At 41.2% G+C, this 17,655-nt stretch overlaps 2 protein-coding genes across 9 annotated transcripts in view; both read right to left on the reverse strand.

The window, feature by feature from the left end:
* Positions 1-1,084: 1,084 nt before the first annotated feature.
* On the reverse strand, positions 1,085-2,226 carry LOC130189887 (retinal cone rhodopsin-sensitive cGMP 3',5'-cyclic phosphodiesterase subunit gamma-like). Its single transcript, XM_056408880.1, has 5 exons — positions 2,221-2,226; positions 2,033-2,063; positions 1,587-1,722; positions 1,385-1,446; positions 1,085-1,236 (listed from the first exon to the last, which is right to left on the reverse strand). The coding sequence occupies exons 1-5, from the start codon at positions 2,224-2,226 to the stop codon at positions 1,175-1,177; spliced, it is 297 nt and encodes a 98-aa protein (XP_056264855.1). The 3' UTR covers positions 1,085-1,174.
* A 5,643-nt stretch (positions 2,227-7,869) lies between these two features.
* The window catches only part of LOC130190790 (RNA binding protein fox-1 homolog 2-like), a 43,260-nt gene continuing 33,474 nt past the window's right edge, over positions 7,870-17,655 (reverse strand). For 2 of the 8 annotated variants that reach the window (XM_056410402.1, XM_056410408.1), the window contains 6 exons: positions 16,922-17,009; positions 14,724-15,030; positions 13,958-14,003; positions 11,541-11,635; positions 11,336-11,408; positions 7,870-10,833 (listed from right to left, as the gene is read on the reverse strand). In XM_056410402.1, coding sequence (XP_056266377.1) covers positions 10,789-10,833; positions 11,336-11,408; positions 11,541-11,635; positions 13,958-14,003; positions 14,724-15,030; positions 16,922-17,009 — 654 coding nt within the window. In that variant the 3' untranslated portion in view covers positions 7,870-10,788. Of the gene's footprint in view, positions 10,834-11,335; positions 11,409-11,540; positions 11,636-13,485; positions 13,523-13,957; positions 14,004-14,723; positions 15,031-16,921; positions 17,010-17,655 lie in introns of those variants that run through there. The other 6 variants (XM_056410406.1, XM_056410405.1, XM_056410404.1 and 3 more) reach the window with 6 other exon arrangements.

Raw genomic sequence — 17,655 nt, forward strand, 5'->3', positions numbered from 1 at the left:
GCCAGATTATTTGGACAATTTGATGAACATCAGATTTGAGCAATATGCAAGTGCAGCAGATACAAACTGCCCACGGCAGCGTCAGTGAGTGAGTTATTAAGCGCACATTATTATATTAAATTATTCTCTGAAGACAGAAAATACCAACAGTGAAAAATATCAACCGGCATCTGTGCTTTTAATGTTAAAATCATAAAAAAAACATGTGGTGTTAGTGATAGGAACGACACAGAGACAGTCGTATGGAAAATGTTTCTTTTCGATTGACAAAGTACATGCATAAATTGTTTTCACGTAGGAAAGAAAGGATTTATCGAACATCATAAAAATACATTCTTTTTTTAGCAAATACACAAAATATACATCTGTGCATGTTGATCAGAAGCTATGAAGAGACGAGGTGGAAGAAGAGGTGAGACCAAATCATTAATCTGATATCACAATAACAGATATCAAACCCTCATATATATATATAATATTATATGTATATATAATATATATCTATTTAATATTTTTAAATTTAATTTGTTATTAGTATTGTGTATTGTGTATGCATATGTTATACATATACATATATATTTTATTTTTTACTTTGTATACTCATATATCTTTCATCCCTGTTTTTTTATATTTTATTCTTGTGTGTTTAGTTTATTGGTGCTGCTACTGTGACGACAAATTTCCCCTTGGGGATTAATAAAGTATCTATCTATCTATCTATTACATATATATTTCTATATTAGGGCTGTCAATCGATTAAAAAAAATTAACTAATTAATCGCACATTTTGAAATTTATTAATCTCGATTAAAAGTTTTTTTTAATTCAAAGGCTAAATCTTCTAAATGAACGAGTAATCACTTCAGACAGCGTGTATTTTAGACACTTGTTTTATTGTATTCTTTTTAAAGACAAAACTTCACACAGAGCTGTGTTTTCAGAGAGGCTCCTACCTATAAAGTTATAAAGCGTTAATCGCGGCCAAATTAATCGCATAGATTAACGCGTTAACGCTGACAGCCCTAATATATATATATTATATATGTAATATAGATATTTTTTCTTCCAGAATCAATATCTGCCTCCTCTCGAAGGCACGAGAGTAACAATTTGAGCAACTCAGCCAAAAGTTGGAATCCATGACAGTTTTGGCACTACGGGTAAAAGCAGAGGGCTAAACAATTCCATATTTTACCAGGTCGCTGAGCTCCATGTTCATGAAGGCTTCCCAGTAGGCTTTGATTATTTACTGGAAAAAGAAAAAACACGAGATCCACGACACTCAGTTTTCTATAAAACCGTTTGCCACTGCTTTGTATTAAATCAAACGTAGGACACAATCAATGAATATCTCGCACTGGCTCCATGTCCCCGAGGGCCTCACACGAGCAGACCACCGCGACGTCTGTGCCCAGGCCCGCCATGCCGGGGATGTCGTCTCTGGATCTGAGTGCACGAGACAAAAGAAAATCTAATCAATACAAACGGAGCGATATGAGTTTTTACTTGAAAGTAGGACTAAAGTCACAAAATAAAGTAAATATTGTGTATATTTTGTGTGCAGTGTTGTCTGAAATCCATCTCACCCTTTCTGGTCGGGTTTAAGAGCCTTGCTCTTGAAGGTGGGGGTAGTCCTCTGTTTGAACTTGGGAGGTGCCCTACTGTCGGCGGAAACTGGGCTTCTAGCAGCACCAACAAGAAGGCCAGCACAAAGAACAATTCCTTTTGAAGTCAGTCAAAATCTCCGACCTCATTTCAGCTCCTTTTTCGGCCATGATCCTCAGGAAGAAAAGAAGAAGCTATAAAGCCATCGCTCCCTCGGTGCTGTTCTCCTCTGGAACATTACACGTTATCAAAGCAGCACCACAGACGAGGACATTGCAGTTTCAACTCACCTCGCGTTGAAGTCTCCCAGTGGTTTTCTTCTGATGAGTCTGGCTTGATTCTGACTCTCTCCGTCCGGCCGTTCTTTTTTAAAGTCCTCCGAATAGCTAATCCCATCAGATGCTGTGTGATTGTTTCATGTGCCAACTTGGCTCCATCTTCTTCTGTGCCAGCTCAGCCTGGAAGAGACGAGTTATAAATACAGTACAGGTGGGCTTCAAGTTACTGTGAATTGTGACAGCAATTAACACGACTATCAAGTAGAAGTCCTTGTCAGTCCATCACAGCCCCCCACAAACTACACCCCCATTGTACCCCCTATACACCCTAGTGTACCTCCATTATACCCTCTAGTGTACCCCCATTGTACACCCTAGTGTACACTCATTGTACACCCTAGTGTACCCCCATTGTACCCCCATTGTACACCCTCTTGTACCCTTCAGTATCAGAGTCTACAATTGCAAGATTACTCATTTTGGTTCAGGAATAATGTATTTAATGTCCATCAAAAATAGCAGGTGTAAAACAAAGTGTTTCATTTCCCAAACATTACATCCATCTACATGGCAGTTCTAGTCATATAAAGACACAGAGCCCAGCAGTAACTGTACAATACTACAGATTGTAGCATGTTCACCTTATTTGTAAACAAACATGTTTACTGACGCAACTGATATAATGCTAATATTGAGACATCTGACAACTGAACGTGCATTCATGCGACATGTAAAAGACACGTGTGAGGGTGGTCCAACATTAAGGACACACTACATGATTTGTTAGAGCATCCTATGTTTACCCTAAATCTTCATTTATATTGTTTGATACAGAAAAGTTAAATTGAAAGTCAATCTTCTAGCTTAACTTTGAATACTGCTGCAATGGTGACGGGTGGTGCATTAAAAGAGTGCAGCGAAAGCGTGAGATCGGAGTGAGGTACACGTCATGGGTGTGGTCTTTTAATGGTGAAACCCAAGTAATTGTTTTAGAGAATGTAATCTGTACTCTGGATGTGATGTTGATACATGTTGGAGCCTTTTTATGCAAACGAAAACCCAGATTTTCTTTGTCGTTTTATCCACCGTATAGCTTTGTATTCAGTCCTTTTGCTTTATACATCCGTCTCTTTTCTATTTGTGCCTTCTGTACGGTGTGAAGTGATGTTGACTTTACTACTTTCTTTTTACATTATGGAGGCCCTGCAATACCCGGGCATCGACTCCTCAGAAGGGATTCCTTGTATTCAAGACATCCAAGACTAGATTGGAAAAGAAAAAGGAATTACCACGAACGTATGAACGAGTGCTTCACAAGCCTGATTTTAATAAAGAGGAATTTGATTGAATTTAATGGAACATCTGAAGTGGAGAATGACCTTTGCTTGCTGTAATTTTCAGGTCAAACGTGTTTGAATATTAACGCAGCAGACCGTTTTTCCCCACAAAATTCTGTCGTGATTACAATTGATTGTGGATTTGGAAAAGATTGAGAATATATCATTTATTTTCATTTTATGTCTTGCCTTCTGATTAATTCATGGGAAATGTGCTTGCAGTATAGTAAAAGGATAAAGCAGTAACATACAAAAGCAGCAGTAATGACATAAGTGGTATCAATAAATAAGAAAAGATAACACTAATAAGAATAAGTTTAAGGAAAATGGAAACCAAGGAGCCAATAAAACAGGGACCACCGTCTTGCTGCCAAACAAACTTTGCATCATCAAAGATTTTAGAAAAACTGAGTTCATTACACTATAATTACCATGTGACCTTTTTTCTCCTCCCTTCAGTAAACATAGAATCTCTGCTGATTTATGTTCAATAATTATGCAGCCATTTTGACCTTCCAAAAACAAAACAAAACAGAGCGGATCCTAATTTAATGACGGTAAAAATAATTAAAAGGAGAAGTCTTTTTCTGCTTTCATCACTATGGGATGTCGACCACACAGACGCTACAGTATTGGTTGAGTTGTCCGGTATACACAATGTGTATTTGAAAACAACAACCGCTAACATCGTCAGCTGTGGCCGATTATAAATTTTGGTGCAAAGTTTAAGACCCAACTCGTTAAGTTAACTGAGACTTTCTGGTAGATTTCACAAAATCAAGATGTTACTGGCCAAGAGTAATCTTTAAAGCCAAGGTGCAACAAATAGACAACGCTGTATGTGTAACAGGGTTAGAAGGAGCTTGGAGCCAGCTTTAGTCAACGCGTTGACCCGAACTTGAGGACATTACATCATCCGAGCACCGAGCAGCGGGGCTTAGAGGAGAGGGGTTGAGGATACCAATTGACATTTGAATTGACTTTTTAAATTGTTTTTCCACTCAGTGCTGCAAAGATGACAGAAGTCCCGCCGACAAGAAGGGCCCTCCCAAGTTCAAGCAGAGGACTACCCGCACCTTCAAGAGCAAGGCGCCTGAACCCGGCCAGAAGGGGGGAGTCGTCCCGCTTTAGCCTTTTAGATGTTCTGTACTTCTAAATAGACATTTTCACCCCACTACATTTATCAATTATTCATTACATTTCATACATAATGATGCAATAAGCAAAGACAAAAAAAAGCCAATGGACAGTTTTTTTACAATGTTGTATCTGAATACTTCCACAAGTGAAAGTCACATACAACATTTCTTTTCAGATTTGGAGACGACATCCCCGGCATGGAGGGCCTGGGCACAGATATCCCGGTGGTCTGCCCGTGAGAAGCCTTCGGGGACATGGAGCCCAGCGACCTGGCCAAATACGGAATAGTTTAAACAAACTAAACTGAGGAACTTTCACTACAACTATTTTACCCTCGAGCACCGATTGTCCTTTTGCCCAGTCCTCCCCTCTCGCCCTGCTCTCCTTCCAAAGTACCTGACCTGACGTCTGTCGCTGTTCAAAACACGTTTTGAGAAACATGCAAAGTTTGAGACCCAAAACGGATCCAAAATGTGAAAATATTATTATTATTAATTATTTTTTGACACATACACATATACACATATATATGCACTTCACTGAGGCGTCTATGCTTTGAGCAATGGCTCCAAACTTCCTTGCCCATAATGCACCTGGCTTGTGCTTTTCTGAGTCACCGCTGAACTTTTGCTTCTTTGCGTGCCTTTTCTACACCGGGACCCTCTTCCTCTTCGAAGCTATTCCCTTTGAATGTACAGCCGTTTATGATTATGATTATAATATATATATATCTTTTTATTAACTATGAATGTAAATGTGTGCACATCAATGAGTAGAATTGTCAATACATATTTTCCCCAAAGAAATGTCCTCTTTAAGCACACGTGAGAACTTGATGGGACGTTATGTTATCATTTTAGTGTTGCATGCTAAAACACCAACAACAACTTGTATCATTTGCATCATACGTGAGGGGCGTTACTCTCAATAAATGTCCAGATTTCTGAAATGAAAACCGAGGGCATTTCCAGTTCGGTGCTTAATGCATCATTAAAATGCCCAATGTTGGTTTCTATGAAACAAGTAGTAGCTTTGTGAACCGCGTCAGTAAGTCATAATAGTCTACTGTACCATGGTGAGTGATGCTTTGGGGAAATATGGGAAATTCCTTTCAGCAAATGATCAAAATACAAAAGGTTCAGTACACTATGTACAATATGTACGAGGCAGAGGGGACGGACTGGCAACACTACCAGACCGACACATTAAAGACACACTGGGAGGGACAACCATCAGTGTTAGAGATAACCACAGACCCACTACAGACAATAGGAGCCGATTGATATGAACTGCTCCTGGTTGTCTGGGTGTGTTAAGAGCAGAATGGATCATGAGCAAAATAATGCATCGTAAACAGATGAAAGGAGAGGCCTCAGTCACGCGGGGGTAGATCTGTCAAACTTTGATGCATTGTACTCATATTTGTCTACAATTAAAACTCACATGGACTTCTAACTACACAATCGCACATTATGAGTTCATTAAAAATGCTTTTTTGTTCCATTATCTCAATCTATAACCCCACTAGGGCGAGTCGTAACACTCGCTAGGGATAATGAAACAATAAGGGTAATTTGCTGAAATGAGATCCTAGCAGTCCAATTTATTGAAGAACTCTAATAAAGAACAAATACACTGTTATGAATAAAGTTAACAATTTAGAGACTTAAAAAACCCCACTTAAATATAAGTTTAGCACAAACTCACATTAACGTTCTGCTCGTGCGGCATTCCAACACAAGCAGCTGTTAGAGAGCAGACTGCTGGAGGTGTTGGTTTGAGCAGAGCATGAATCTAAATAAACACATGAAACGTTACGCCATCGCACAACTTTAACACTACAAGCAATGCTGGGCAGAATGCAAGATCAACTTTCTTATCTGGAAATCCATTTCTTGGTCGGCACGCCAATTCTCCTGCGTGAACTCAAAATGGAAATGGGAACGTGCCTTTTTTTTGGTACCGATGGCACTCCTAATACTCAAACCAAGCTAATGTAGAAATATGACAAATAGATTATCAACTCCACCAAACTCTTCTACTCTCTCCACTATTTTTACTCCCTTCAGTTCTCCTCTCTTCCTTTAATAATGAATAGTAAACTGTTCAATAACATTGGCAAACAGATTCCCAATTATATATCATATTTCAAAAATATTGTTTGAAATAGTCAGGCTCTGCAATCCTATTTTTACCCTTCTTGCCCCATCTCCTTCACTCTTCTATCCAGTCGTCTTCCACTCTGACATATAGATCAGATCATCCATCTATGTAATAATTGGGATATTATCCCATCACCAGTATATCGCAAAGGATTGAAGATTGAAACTTACCTGGCTTGAGAAGAGTGAGGGTTACGCCGACATGAATAGCTCCAAGACGTGTGTGGCGACTGTGGGTCCGTGTTAGCAGGTCTGTCTTTCAATAAGGGGACTCGGCGGTTCAATCCCCGCCCTAGTCGATGTGTCCTTGAGCAAGACACTTAACCCTGAATTGCTCCCTGTAGCCGTGTCTACGGTGTATGAAGGTAACATGATCGTAAGTCACTTTGGATAAGAGTCAGCGAAATGAAATGTAACGTGGTTATTTCTCTTTTATGTGATATTTATTTAGTCTGTCAAACTCTGCGACGACTAAATTGGAACGATGTGCCGCTTGATTGGAGACGGACTGCTGTGATGACAAAGCATCAGCACCGCATGGGCAGAGAGTCGCGTGTCCACCCGGGTGTCATGTTTCCATCACGGCCAATCAAATACCAGTGACTACTGCACAGTCACGTGCCCTTTGGACGGTTACCGATTTTAACCGTTCTCACAAAAGTCAAAATCAAGATGTCGGGGGTTTCGCGTCCAGTGGGAAAGGGGCTTTAGTCACTGCCGTGTAATGACGGGAATGTTTATGTTTTCCAGCTTACGTGTGTGATTTAGTCTTACTGGTGGTCTGCAGACACAGCAAGTAGACGTTTTAAACAAAAAGCTCTGACAAACCCACTAACTGCTAATGCTACCTGCCTAGCATCAACAATAAACGGGCAACCTTAGCAATTAGCTGGTGAACAGTGAAACATTGAGCTTGTAAAGCGGCAAGTTTCTGAGTTGGTGGAGACCAAAACAAAGTTTAAAGTAGAGATAATGTTGGGCCAGGAACTCCAGTTGGATGCTGGTGTTGCTTCAGATATTCTTAAGACGGTGTGCATGTGAGAAGTGAAAATCGGCAAAGTGTTGCTGGACTTTAGTCGGGAAGCGCAACATAACTTCGAAGTAACTTTTTCATTAGATATCATACCAACTGTCATCTGTGGATGAATGATAGGCGACAGTTTTGATGCCTGGTTACAAGATCAGCTTCAAAGACGACGATATGCACGTGGTGCGTGTTTCCAACTCTGCTGCAGGTCAATACTGAGATTTAAACGAGTAATTAGCACACACTTAATTTTGAGTTCACAATGTGAACCATTTGACGAAATAAATAGAATACCAAAAGAAAACCATCTGAAAGCGTGATCACAACAAAACATTTTTATATAAAACATTTTATATGGACATTCAATAACAAAAAACAATGGCAGTCAAGGGGGATATAGACATGACAGAGGGAGAGGATTGTTCATGGAGGGAACCATAGCAACTATGAAGGAGGGCCACATAGTTTACTATAATACAGTGGCAAGAAAACTATGACAGGAAAAATGAAGCTGCCACACGTTATTTTGTGCGGCAACCATTTTGTTTGTTTTGTTGTTGCCAAACAGCACTGTGCTCTTTGTTGTGTGAGCTAGCTTCAAACTGCTAGCTGCCGGTCACTCCTCAGAGTTTAGTGGTAAAGAAGAGCGCAGCTGGGATCGGCTGCTCAGGAGTCAAAATATTAAAGACACAAGATTCATGCAAAACATTTTCAAACTTGACAAGTATCACTCATGCTGGTTTGTCCATGCCGTCATAAGTCCATTTTTGTGTATTTTGAGTCACATTTCTCAAGTTGAGAACCAGAACGTGCTGGGGACTAAGTTAGCATCTTTGGCTAGTTTATTTTTTTGTCCAGAGCACATGTTGTAGTAATTTGGAGATATAACAAATAAATCTGCAAAAAAAAAAAAAAAAAGCAGCACATTTTATATATATTTAAAATAAAAAAGAGTATATGTTATTGACCTGTTTTTCCAAATGTGAAAAATGGAAAACATAACGGTAGTTTTGAAATTAGTGAAAATGGTAGGAAAAAAAACAGACTCATTCAACACATAGCTTATATCATATCCCACAATGACGTTTAGTTTTTCACCATGTTGAAATATCAACCTGCTCATGTACGAGTGATAACACTTTCAGACATTTTACTGGACATCTTCAAACGAACCTGGAGCGACCGCGCTGGTCGAGCCGACAGATTCAACCACTGAAATGTAAGGAGTCTACTTCAAACTCAAAAATAAATTTTGAAAAAAGAAACACAGTTGGTTTGACCCAAAGTGCTACACGCCTGTGTTCATTCATTCCAAATGTCTCAGTCACCAAAACATGGACACAATAAGAGAAAAATCCAGCCGTTGCTGTATACTTTTGAAATCATCAAATGTCATGCTAACGGATCCTATAATCAACCCAAAATAAAAACATAAAAACAACCGTCGCTTGGATTGACTGAATATTTCACCAAGCGGACAGATTTGATAGTGTTACATGCATACCTCTAGTTCGTCGCTTCTCAGGTACACGCTCGACTCAAACTGTATTCCAATGCAAAAGAAAACAACAATAAACAAACTTGAAATCGAACTTGCACCTTACTGGAGAAGGAACAACACTTAAGATATATATATATATATATATATATTAAGAAAAAGACAAACAAAGTGAAAAAGAAGTAAATAAGGACAGCCATAAGATTATGATAATAACAATAACAAAGATAATATATTTATACATACAGCAGAAAAATGTGCTTTCTACAAATCTTTGGAACAAAAAACAAAAAAGAAAAAAAAAGCCACATTCTGGAAATATAGAATACAACGGTATAGAAATATGCACAATAGTAAGGTGTTTTGCATTTAAATATTTTCTATTAAATCATCGACAGAATCTCTCTTGCTCAGTAAAGCGCTATCTGGCAGCGCCTCGAAAACAATTACTGACTAATGTATGTTTCAGGAAGACTCATTTTAAATGTTGGACGTTGCTCTATAAAAGATGGAGCGGGAATCCAAATCATAAATCTCTACATTAAAAGTATCAACAAATACTTGAACCCCAGGGTTGTGATCGGATGATGCCGTTTGGATCTAAAAGCGAAGGAAATCAATTCAAGACCAACATGTTTTAGTGTGATCTTTCCGTGGTGTTCTGGTGGCGGCTGCACACAGTGAGGTGAGACTGTCGTTGTGTCGTACAGTCCACGAGGTGAAGGTTTTGAAATACAGATGCTTGTTATCTGATGTTAACCCCAAGGTTCACTGTTGGATCTACATGCCCCGTGACAGCAGTGGCTGCCGAGTCAAATGAAAATAATGTGTTTTTATTAGAATAAGAATAATTACAATAATAATAATAATTTGGTAACTTTTTTCTCTAAACTAATTTCTTTGCATATCATAACAATTTTAAAGTTTAAAGGTTCACCATTTCCACACACTAAGAAAACTTGAGGTAAGGAGCAGCTCTAATATCCCTCCCTCCCTTCAGTTTTCAGACATGATTTCTGTCACACATCCTCCCTCCAGGCCGCCGTGTTCAGTCGCGCCCCCCCTCTGCCAACACATGGCGGGAATGGAAAGCCTCTCTCATTACTATCCGCCCACACTAAGGTGGGATCACGAAAATTTCATCAATGGATGTTTTTTTTGTTTTTAAATCGGTGACTTGTCATTCCGGTTCAACATTTATTTTAAGCTTCTCTTTCGATGCGCCATCCTGCTTTCTACCGCTCCGCCGCCTTGTGGAGACTTGATTGCCTCCCTTTTTCCTTCAAATGGTGAGTGCGTGCAGGCCACACAACACTCGGCTCTCTTTTTCCCCCCGTCACACACGGTTGACAGCTGTTTAAAATGTCAGTTATCCACATACAGCCTTTGGAAGAACATCTGGGCTCCATCACGAGTCTTGTGCTGCCGAGTGCCGAGGGATTAAGAAGAGGGGACTATAATGCAGCCGTGCAATAGGGAAGGTGGTCATTTAAAGTCTTTTTTTTCTTCTTTTTTTTGTTTTACTGTAAAGGCCATCTGTCAGTCTTTAATACAGCATTCCTCTATTTCTGTAGTAGCGGATATATGAAAACGTGGGACTGCTCTGGGGAGGGATCTGAAATATCTTTGTTGAGTCGACTCCTCACTTTAAAACTGGGTGCAGTCCACCTCCACGACAACAGAGGGAGCTCTTTCAGAGAAAATCAATGGAAGAGGGGAGCTCCTGGGAAATGTAGTGTCTTTAGTAAGGGGCAAATCTACTGTAGCCTCCCCTGTACAGTGTGGCCTGTAAAATGACAAAAGATAGACATTTAGTGAATGAAGTACTTTCAAAATGGTATTAATCATTACTGATCAGTCGGTCGACTTTCTTAATTTCCCTTAATGACAACAAATTCCATAAAAATATTTAAAACCAAACCCTGATTTATTCATTAATCTTTTCACACACACAAACACACGCACACCTTTTCTTGCTCCCACTATTCGTTTATTTTTGTAATACATATAAACAAATGGATTTTGACACAAGAACCATGTAAGTTCATACAGTTTTTCAGGGCAACACGTTCCCAAACAACATTGGGTAATTTTGTTAACTTAAAAAAACATACAAATAGATGTTGGTGATGAGTTTTTAAATATCTTTATCTTCATTAGGAACTCTTGGACCAAAGAGGGGTGTTATAAAAGTGTTGCGGGACGGACTAACGCGTTGTTGGTTTTGCTCTTTCATGGGAATTGCAGACCAGAACAATCTAGAATGGCCTCATCCTTCAGGGACTTACCATGGCTCCAACGCCGTAGGCAGCCGGGTTGAGCGCAGCATGGTAGGGGTCTGCTGTGTAAACTCGTCCGTAGCTAGATAGAAAACAAAAAAAAATGCCATCAAACATGAGTCACATCATAACTCAAATGAGAAAGAAAATAAGGAATTTGGCTGAATATGCTGTAACTGACTGACTCCTGGCCAGAAGAGGCTTCAAAGCTCACCTGTCACTGTAAGCTGCCGCTGCAGCCGCCGCCGCCACCACCGCGGGATTGGCTACCGCAGTCGGCTGGGCATAACGATACGCTGCATAGCCGCCCTGTGACGAGGTCATGATGGGAGTCGGGAGGGGTGCACGACGGAGGAGAAAGATGTATACGACGACGGGAGAAACAAGAGGAGATCAGAGTTAAAAGGGTTTGCTGCATTTCCTCTACACACTGACAGGCAAGTGGTTAATCTATAAAGCGTTACATTGTGAGCAAAACACTGCTGAGAAGAGAGCGAAAGATTAACAAGCAGACAGTCAGCAAAACTGGCTAATCTGGTGCAGTACGGCATTCACAAGGATGTAGCTCAGGCTCTGTGTGGGTCTCTCCCGCCATGACCAACCCAGAAAATGAAACATGTGTTTTGCTGTTTGCAAGCGTTCCCCCCGTGCAACATTAAAGTGCCTTTTCCCCCTTTCTTTCCCCCACTGTGTGTTGGACATGGAGGGAGAGAGAGTTCATACCCATAACTGTGCCCCACCCTGTTTCCCCTAACAAAAACACACTGTTAAAGAAGGGGAAGGGGTGGCAAGATGAGTGTGTCATTATCTATGTTTGGATGAACAGCTGATGAAAAAAAAAAAAAACTACGAGTGAAAGAAGACAGTCAGCCAGTCAGATAAATAAAAAAAAGGGCACGCACACCCGCTCACGTGGCCAGCGGCCAATCACAAACAGACAGCATGCTTTTCCCGAACGCACAGCGTATGAGGCCAAACATTCCTATGAAAACAAAACAAACACCGCCGCATTCTACCCTAAAGGATCAGTCACGACCAAGTCCCCGCATTCAGGACACACAACTGCTGCTACGGGGGGAGGCTGGACTTTGGAAGGAGTAAGGGGTGGAGGAAGATGACATGTACAGGGGGGAGGATGGAGAAAGTGGTAGAGACGTGGAAAATAAGTGAGGAAGAAGAGTCCCAGAGAAAGGAAAGAAGATATAATAAATAATAAAAAGGAGTAGAAGAAGAGGAAGGGGGTGCCGGAAGACACTTGAAACATAAAAAAAATTAAGGATGACACAAAAAGGAGGGTAGTGGGGGGTATGGTGTATAGATGGAGAAGACAACGGGGGGAGGAAATAGGAGGGCACTGGGGGAGGAGTCAGCCTTGTCAATATGTCCGCATGCCGACATTGATTCAGTTAGCATGCCACAGGTGAAACAGATAGGGAGATTCCTGGAAGGGGTTGGAATTAACTGCTGATGGAAACTGTCCTACATCCCTCTGACTACTGAGAAAATGCTCGAGTTTTTTATATCTTATTTATTTCGCATCCTGTTTGCATTTTAGTCGTGACAATGCAGCTTGCTGACAGACAGTAATGTATATGTTTGTGTGAATCAATGAAGAAATAAGAAAAAAAAAATCGTTTTTATCTCTGCTATCCCAGTTCTCTTTATGCGTTTTCTGATTTTTGAATAAAAGTGTGTGATTAAGATGTCAAATAATATAATAAAATGTGTTTTAATGTATCTCGCCACAAGAACACAGTAAAACGTCCTGCATTTAGGGATGACATTTTTGCTGTGGGGTGTCACCGAGGGACGATGCCAAAATAAGACAGAATGCTTTTTGGAATAGTGCAGTTTGGGTAAAAAGAAATTGGCCCACTGTTCACATATTGACCTGCAACACTGTGCCTAACCCCGCCCCCCTCCTGTAGATCATTTGACAGTGGACATTTTCATGTAGCACATGCTTTGCAAAAATCAGATTTCAACTTAATTCTCTTCTCCCCCTTCCGCAACTCCACCCGTGTCAGAATCCAGTGAGTTAGTAGAAGAAGACAGAGAAGGCGTTTCAATCTCAGATGGTCAATAATGTCTAGCAGCACGCAGTCATTGGAGACGAGGAGGATGCACACTGGCTCTCACACAGAGTGTGTAAACCCTACCTGGGGCAATCTGCCACTAATGTCCTGAAACACTAGTCTACAGAGAGAACAGAAACAGCTATTGTCAACCTGGTCACACAAGCCTGCACACACACACACACACACACACACTCATAATCACAGTGGTACAAACTTAACTCACAAATGCACAGAGACAAACCCGAGACGAGTGTTCTCGTGAATGAACACTTTGATGAAAGTGTGTGTGAGTGCAAACATCCTTTATATCTGTATGCATCATTGAAAGTACATGTCAGTTGACATTGTACATTACAGGAAAACAAAAATAAATTAGTTCAATATTTTTGTGATAACAACAAAAAAAAAAAAGTTAATTTAAGATTAAAACATTAAACACCCCAAAGTACACCTCTCTTTGGGTTTAGTCCGTGCCACACTCGAAAACCCACAGGCAAGAGAGGGGGGGGGGGGGGGGAGTGAGGCAGGAGAGGGCAGAGAGAGGTATACTTACATAGAGATCAGCTGCACCGTAAAAGCCATCCTGATAGGCCATCACACTGAGAGAGAGAGAGGAGAGGGAGCGAGACGAGAAAAGGAAGAATGGAAGGTAAAGGAGAGAGAGACGAGAAAGGAAAGAATGGAAGGTAAAGGAGAGAGAGAGACGAGAAAGGAAGTTAAAGGAGAGAGGGAGAGAGGCGAAAGGAAAGAATGGAAGGTAAAGCAGCGAGAGCGAGGAGCGGTGATGGAAAGTCGAAACAAACAAACAAAAAAAGAGTGATGCGCCACCATGTGGGCATTGAAGAAAACAGCAAACACAATTGGGAGTAGAGAGCGAGAGAGAAAGAGGTGAGAGAATGGTGCCAAACCGATTGTGAAAGAGAGAAAAAAGAAAGAAGGGTGAGATTATTACACACCGTGCAACATGCAAGACAAAATACCACCTCTTTGTCTACGACTGCACCAACTTTAGATTGATACTACTGTTACGAGACCGTGAGACAAACGTCTATGAGGAGAAAAACAATACTCCATCTGATCACTAAACCACTGCGAAATGATCACCTTCAGGTACAAGGAAATGGTATTTCAGCTCCACAAACCATCAGTGTCAATATCTCAAACAATATAAATATATATTCAAACACACCGCATGCACAATTATGGAGTATTATTGTTAACCAAGTTAAGGAATGAATTTAAGAAGACATACATTATGTCTAGTTTTAAGAGCAGTTTGCCGGCTAAGTATCTGTGTGTGTGTGTGTGTGTGTGTTTACCCCGGGTAGGTAGGGATGGCGGGTTGTGGCACAGCGGCCCTGATGGCGCTGTAGACGGGTCGGGCTCGGCCCCGGAGGTGAGCGCCTCGAAAGGAGGCAGCGGCAGCCGCTGCCGCCGGATACGGGAACCCCGGTACTGAGAGACGGAGAAGGTGGGAGAGATCGGCTGAAGTGCCTTTAGGGTAAAAACATCTGTGCATCCAGTCTTCAACACAACGTGGCGAATCAGTGTGAATGCTTGTGCTCGTACCTGTATAGAGCTCGGGGCTGTACATCGCTCCCACCATGGGACTTAACTTCCATCCAGCTGTAGTCGACCAACATGAAAATAAAAAGTACAAATCAATATGTGACAGATAGCAGGCGGGTATTTTAGGATTTTTGCATCCCTGCAGATTGATCTTTGCTGTTCAAGAGAGGATGCGAGTGTGAGTATATATATACAGTGCATCCGGAAAGTATTCACAGCGCTTAATTTTTTCCACATGTTGTTATGTTACAGCCTTATTCCAAAATGGATTAAATTCATTATTTTCCTCAACATTCTACACACAAAAACCCATAATGACAAAGTGAAAACTGTTTTTTGCAAATTTATTAAAAATAAAGAACGAAAACATAACATGTACATTAGTATTCACAGCCTTTGCTCAATACTTTGTTGAAGCACCTTTGGCAGCAATTACAGCCTCAAGTCTTCTTGGGTATGATTCCACAAGCGTGGCACACCTATTTCTGGGCAGTTTCTCCCATTCTTCTTTGCAGAACCTCTCAAGTTCCATCAGGTTGGATGGGGAGCGTCGGTGCACAGCCATTTTCAGATCTCTCCAGAGATGTTCAATCGGGTTCAAGTCAGGGCTCTGGCTGGGCCACTCCAGGACATTCACAGAGTTGTCCCAAAGCCACTCCTTTGTTATCTTGGCTGTGTGCTTCGGGTCGTTGTCCTGTTGGAAGATGAACCGTCGCCCCAGTCTGAGGTCCAGAGCGCTTTGGAGCATGTTTTCATCCAGGATGTCTCTGTACATTGCTGCATTCATCTTTCCCTCAATCCTGACTCGTCTCCCAGTTCCTCCCGCTGAAAAACATCCCCACAGCATGATGGTGCCACCACCATGCTTCACTGTAGGGATGGTATTGACCAGGTGATGAGCAGTGCCTGGTTTCCTCCAGACATGACGCTTGGCATTCAGGCCAAAGAGTTCAATCTTTGTTTCATCAGACCAGAGAATTTTGTTTCTCATGGTCTGAGAGTCCTTCAGGTGCTTTTTTGCAAACTCTAGGCGGGGTGTCATGTGCTTTTTACTGAGGAGTGGCTTCGGTCTGGCCACTCTACCAAACAGGCCTGATTTGTGGAGTGCTGCAGAGATGGTTGTCCTTCTGGAAGGTTCTCCTCTCTTCATAGAACAACGCTGGAGCTCTGTCAGAGTGACCATCGGGTTCCTGGTCACCTCCCTGACTAAGGCCCTTCTCCCCCGATCGCTCAGTCTGGCTGGGCGGCCAACTCTAGGAAGAGTCCTGGTGGTTCCAAACTTCTTCCATGTCCGCATGATGGAGGCCACTTTGCTCATTGGGACTTTCAATGCTGCAGAAATCTTTCTGTACCCTTCGCCAGATCTGTGCCTCCATACAATTCTGTCTCGGAGGTCTAGAGATAATTCCTTGAACTTCATGGCTTGGTTTATGCTCTGATATGCACTGTCAACTGTGATACCTTATATAGACAGGTGTGTGCCTTTCTCAATCATGTCCAATCAACTGAATTTAGCACAGGTGGACTCCAATCAAACATCTCAAGGATGATCAGTGGAAACAGGATGCACCTGAGCTACATTTTGAGTGTGATGGCAAAGGCTGTGAATACTTATGTACATGTTATGTTTTCGTTCTTTATTTTTAACAGATTTGCACAAATTTGCAAAAAACTGTTTTCACTTTGTCATTATGGGTTTTTGTGTGTAGAATGTTGAGGAAAATAATGAATTTAATCCATTTTGGAATAAGGCTGTAACATAACAAAATGTGGAAAAAGTGAAGCGCTGTGAATACTTTCCGGATGCACTGTATATATATATATATATAGAGAGAGAGAGCGTGACACACTTTTGTTTTGTTTTGTGGGATAGTAGAGCTATAACGATTAATCGATCAGCTCTCAGAGCCAATCGGGTTCTTCGGTTGTGAAGTTTAAGGTGCATTACCGTATGGCAGTGCTGCGAGGCCCTCGCCGTTACAGTAAGGTGTGATCATCTTCTTGTTCGTCATCACTCTAGCTGTGGCGTTATTCACCTGGACACCAGAAGAAGTGGTCAGAGGTCAAGTCGACACAGTTCAACAGAAAACAAGCATTAAAGAATTATCAAAATGATTCATTTAATCTAAATGTATTCCGAAGAAGGTAATCTGCATGTGACGATCATAGTTTTCATATTGAAATTGAAGTGTAGTGTGAGGTGTCATTACACATGAAACAGTCGTTTACTTATGACAGAGGTTAATTCTGTTGATGAGCAGCGATGGTATTTGATGCATGCGCTTCTTTTGAAGGAGAGACATTGAAAACGAGGATCCTGGTGAGTAACTCAGGCAGTTTGACACAAACAATGCAACCATTGGCACACAGAACAAAGAAAAACAAAATATTTCAGAACGAAAGCATTCAAAAAGAAATCCAAGACCAGTTTATTGCTACCTTTTTCCAAAATAAAAAATAGAGGGAAAAAGAAGGTGAATTAAGCAGCAGATTAATCAGTTGAACACAATGCAAAAACACATCAATCGAGGAGTTCATACACAGATTACACGCAGCCAACCAACAGCGCATCACATCACCAGGTGAGCAAAACTAGCCAATCAGCAAGCATCAGATGCAGCAAGAGACCAATCAAAGAAAACGTTCGGCAGCCCTCCCGATCCAATACACACCATACAGAGA

The sequence above is a fragment of the Pseudoliparis swirei genome, chromosome 24 (assembly GCF_029220125.1).
Source record: "Pseudoliparis swirei isolate HS2019 ecotype Mariana Trench chromosome 24, NWPU_hadal_v1, whole genome shotgun sequence".
In the NCBI taxonomy this organism is placed as follows: Eukaryota; Metazoa; Chordata; class Actinopteri; order Perciformes; family Liparidae; genus Pseudoliparis; species Pseudoliparis swirei.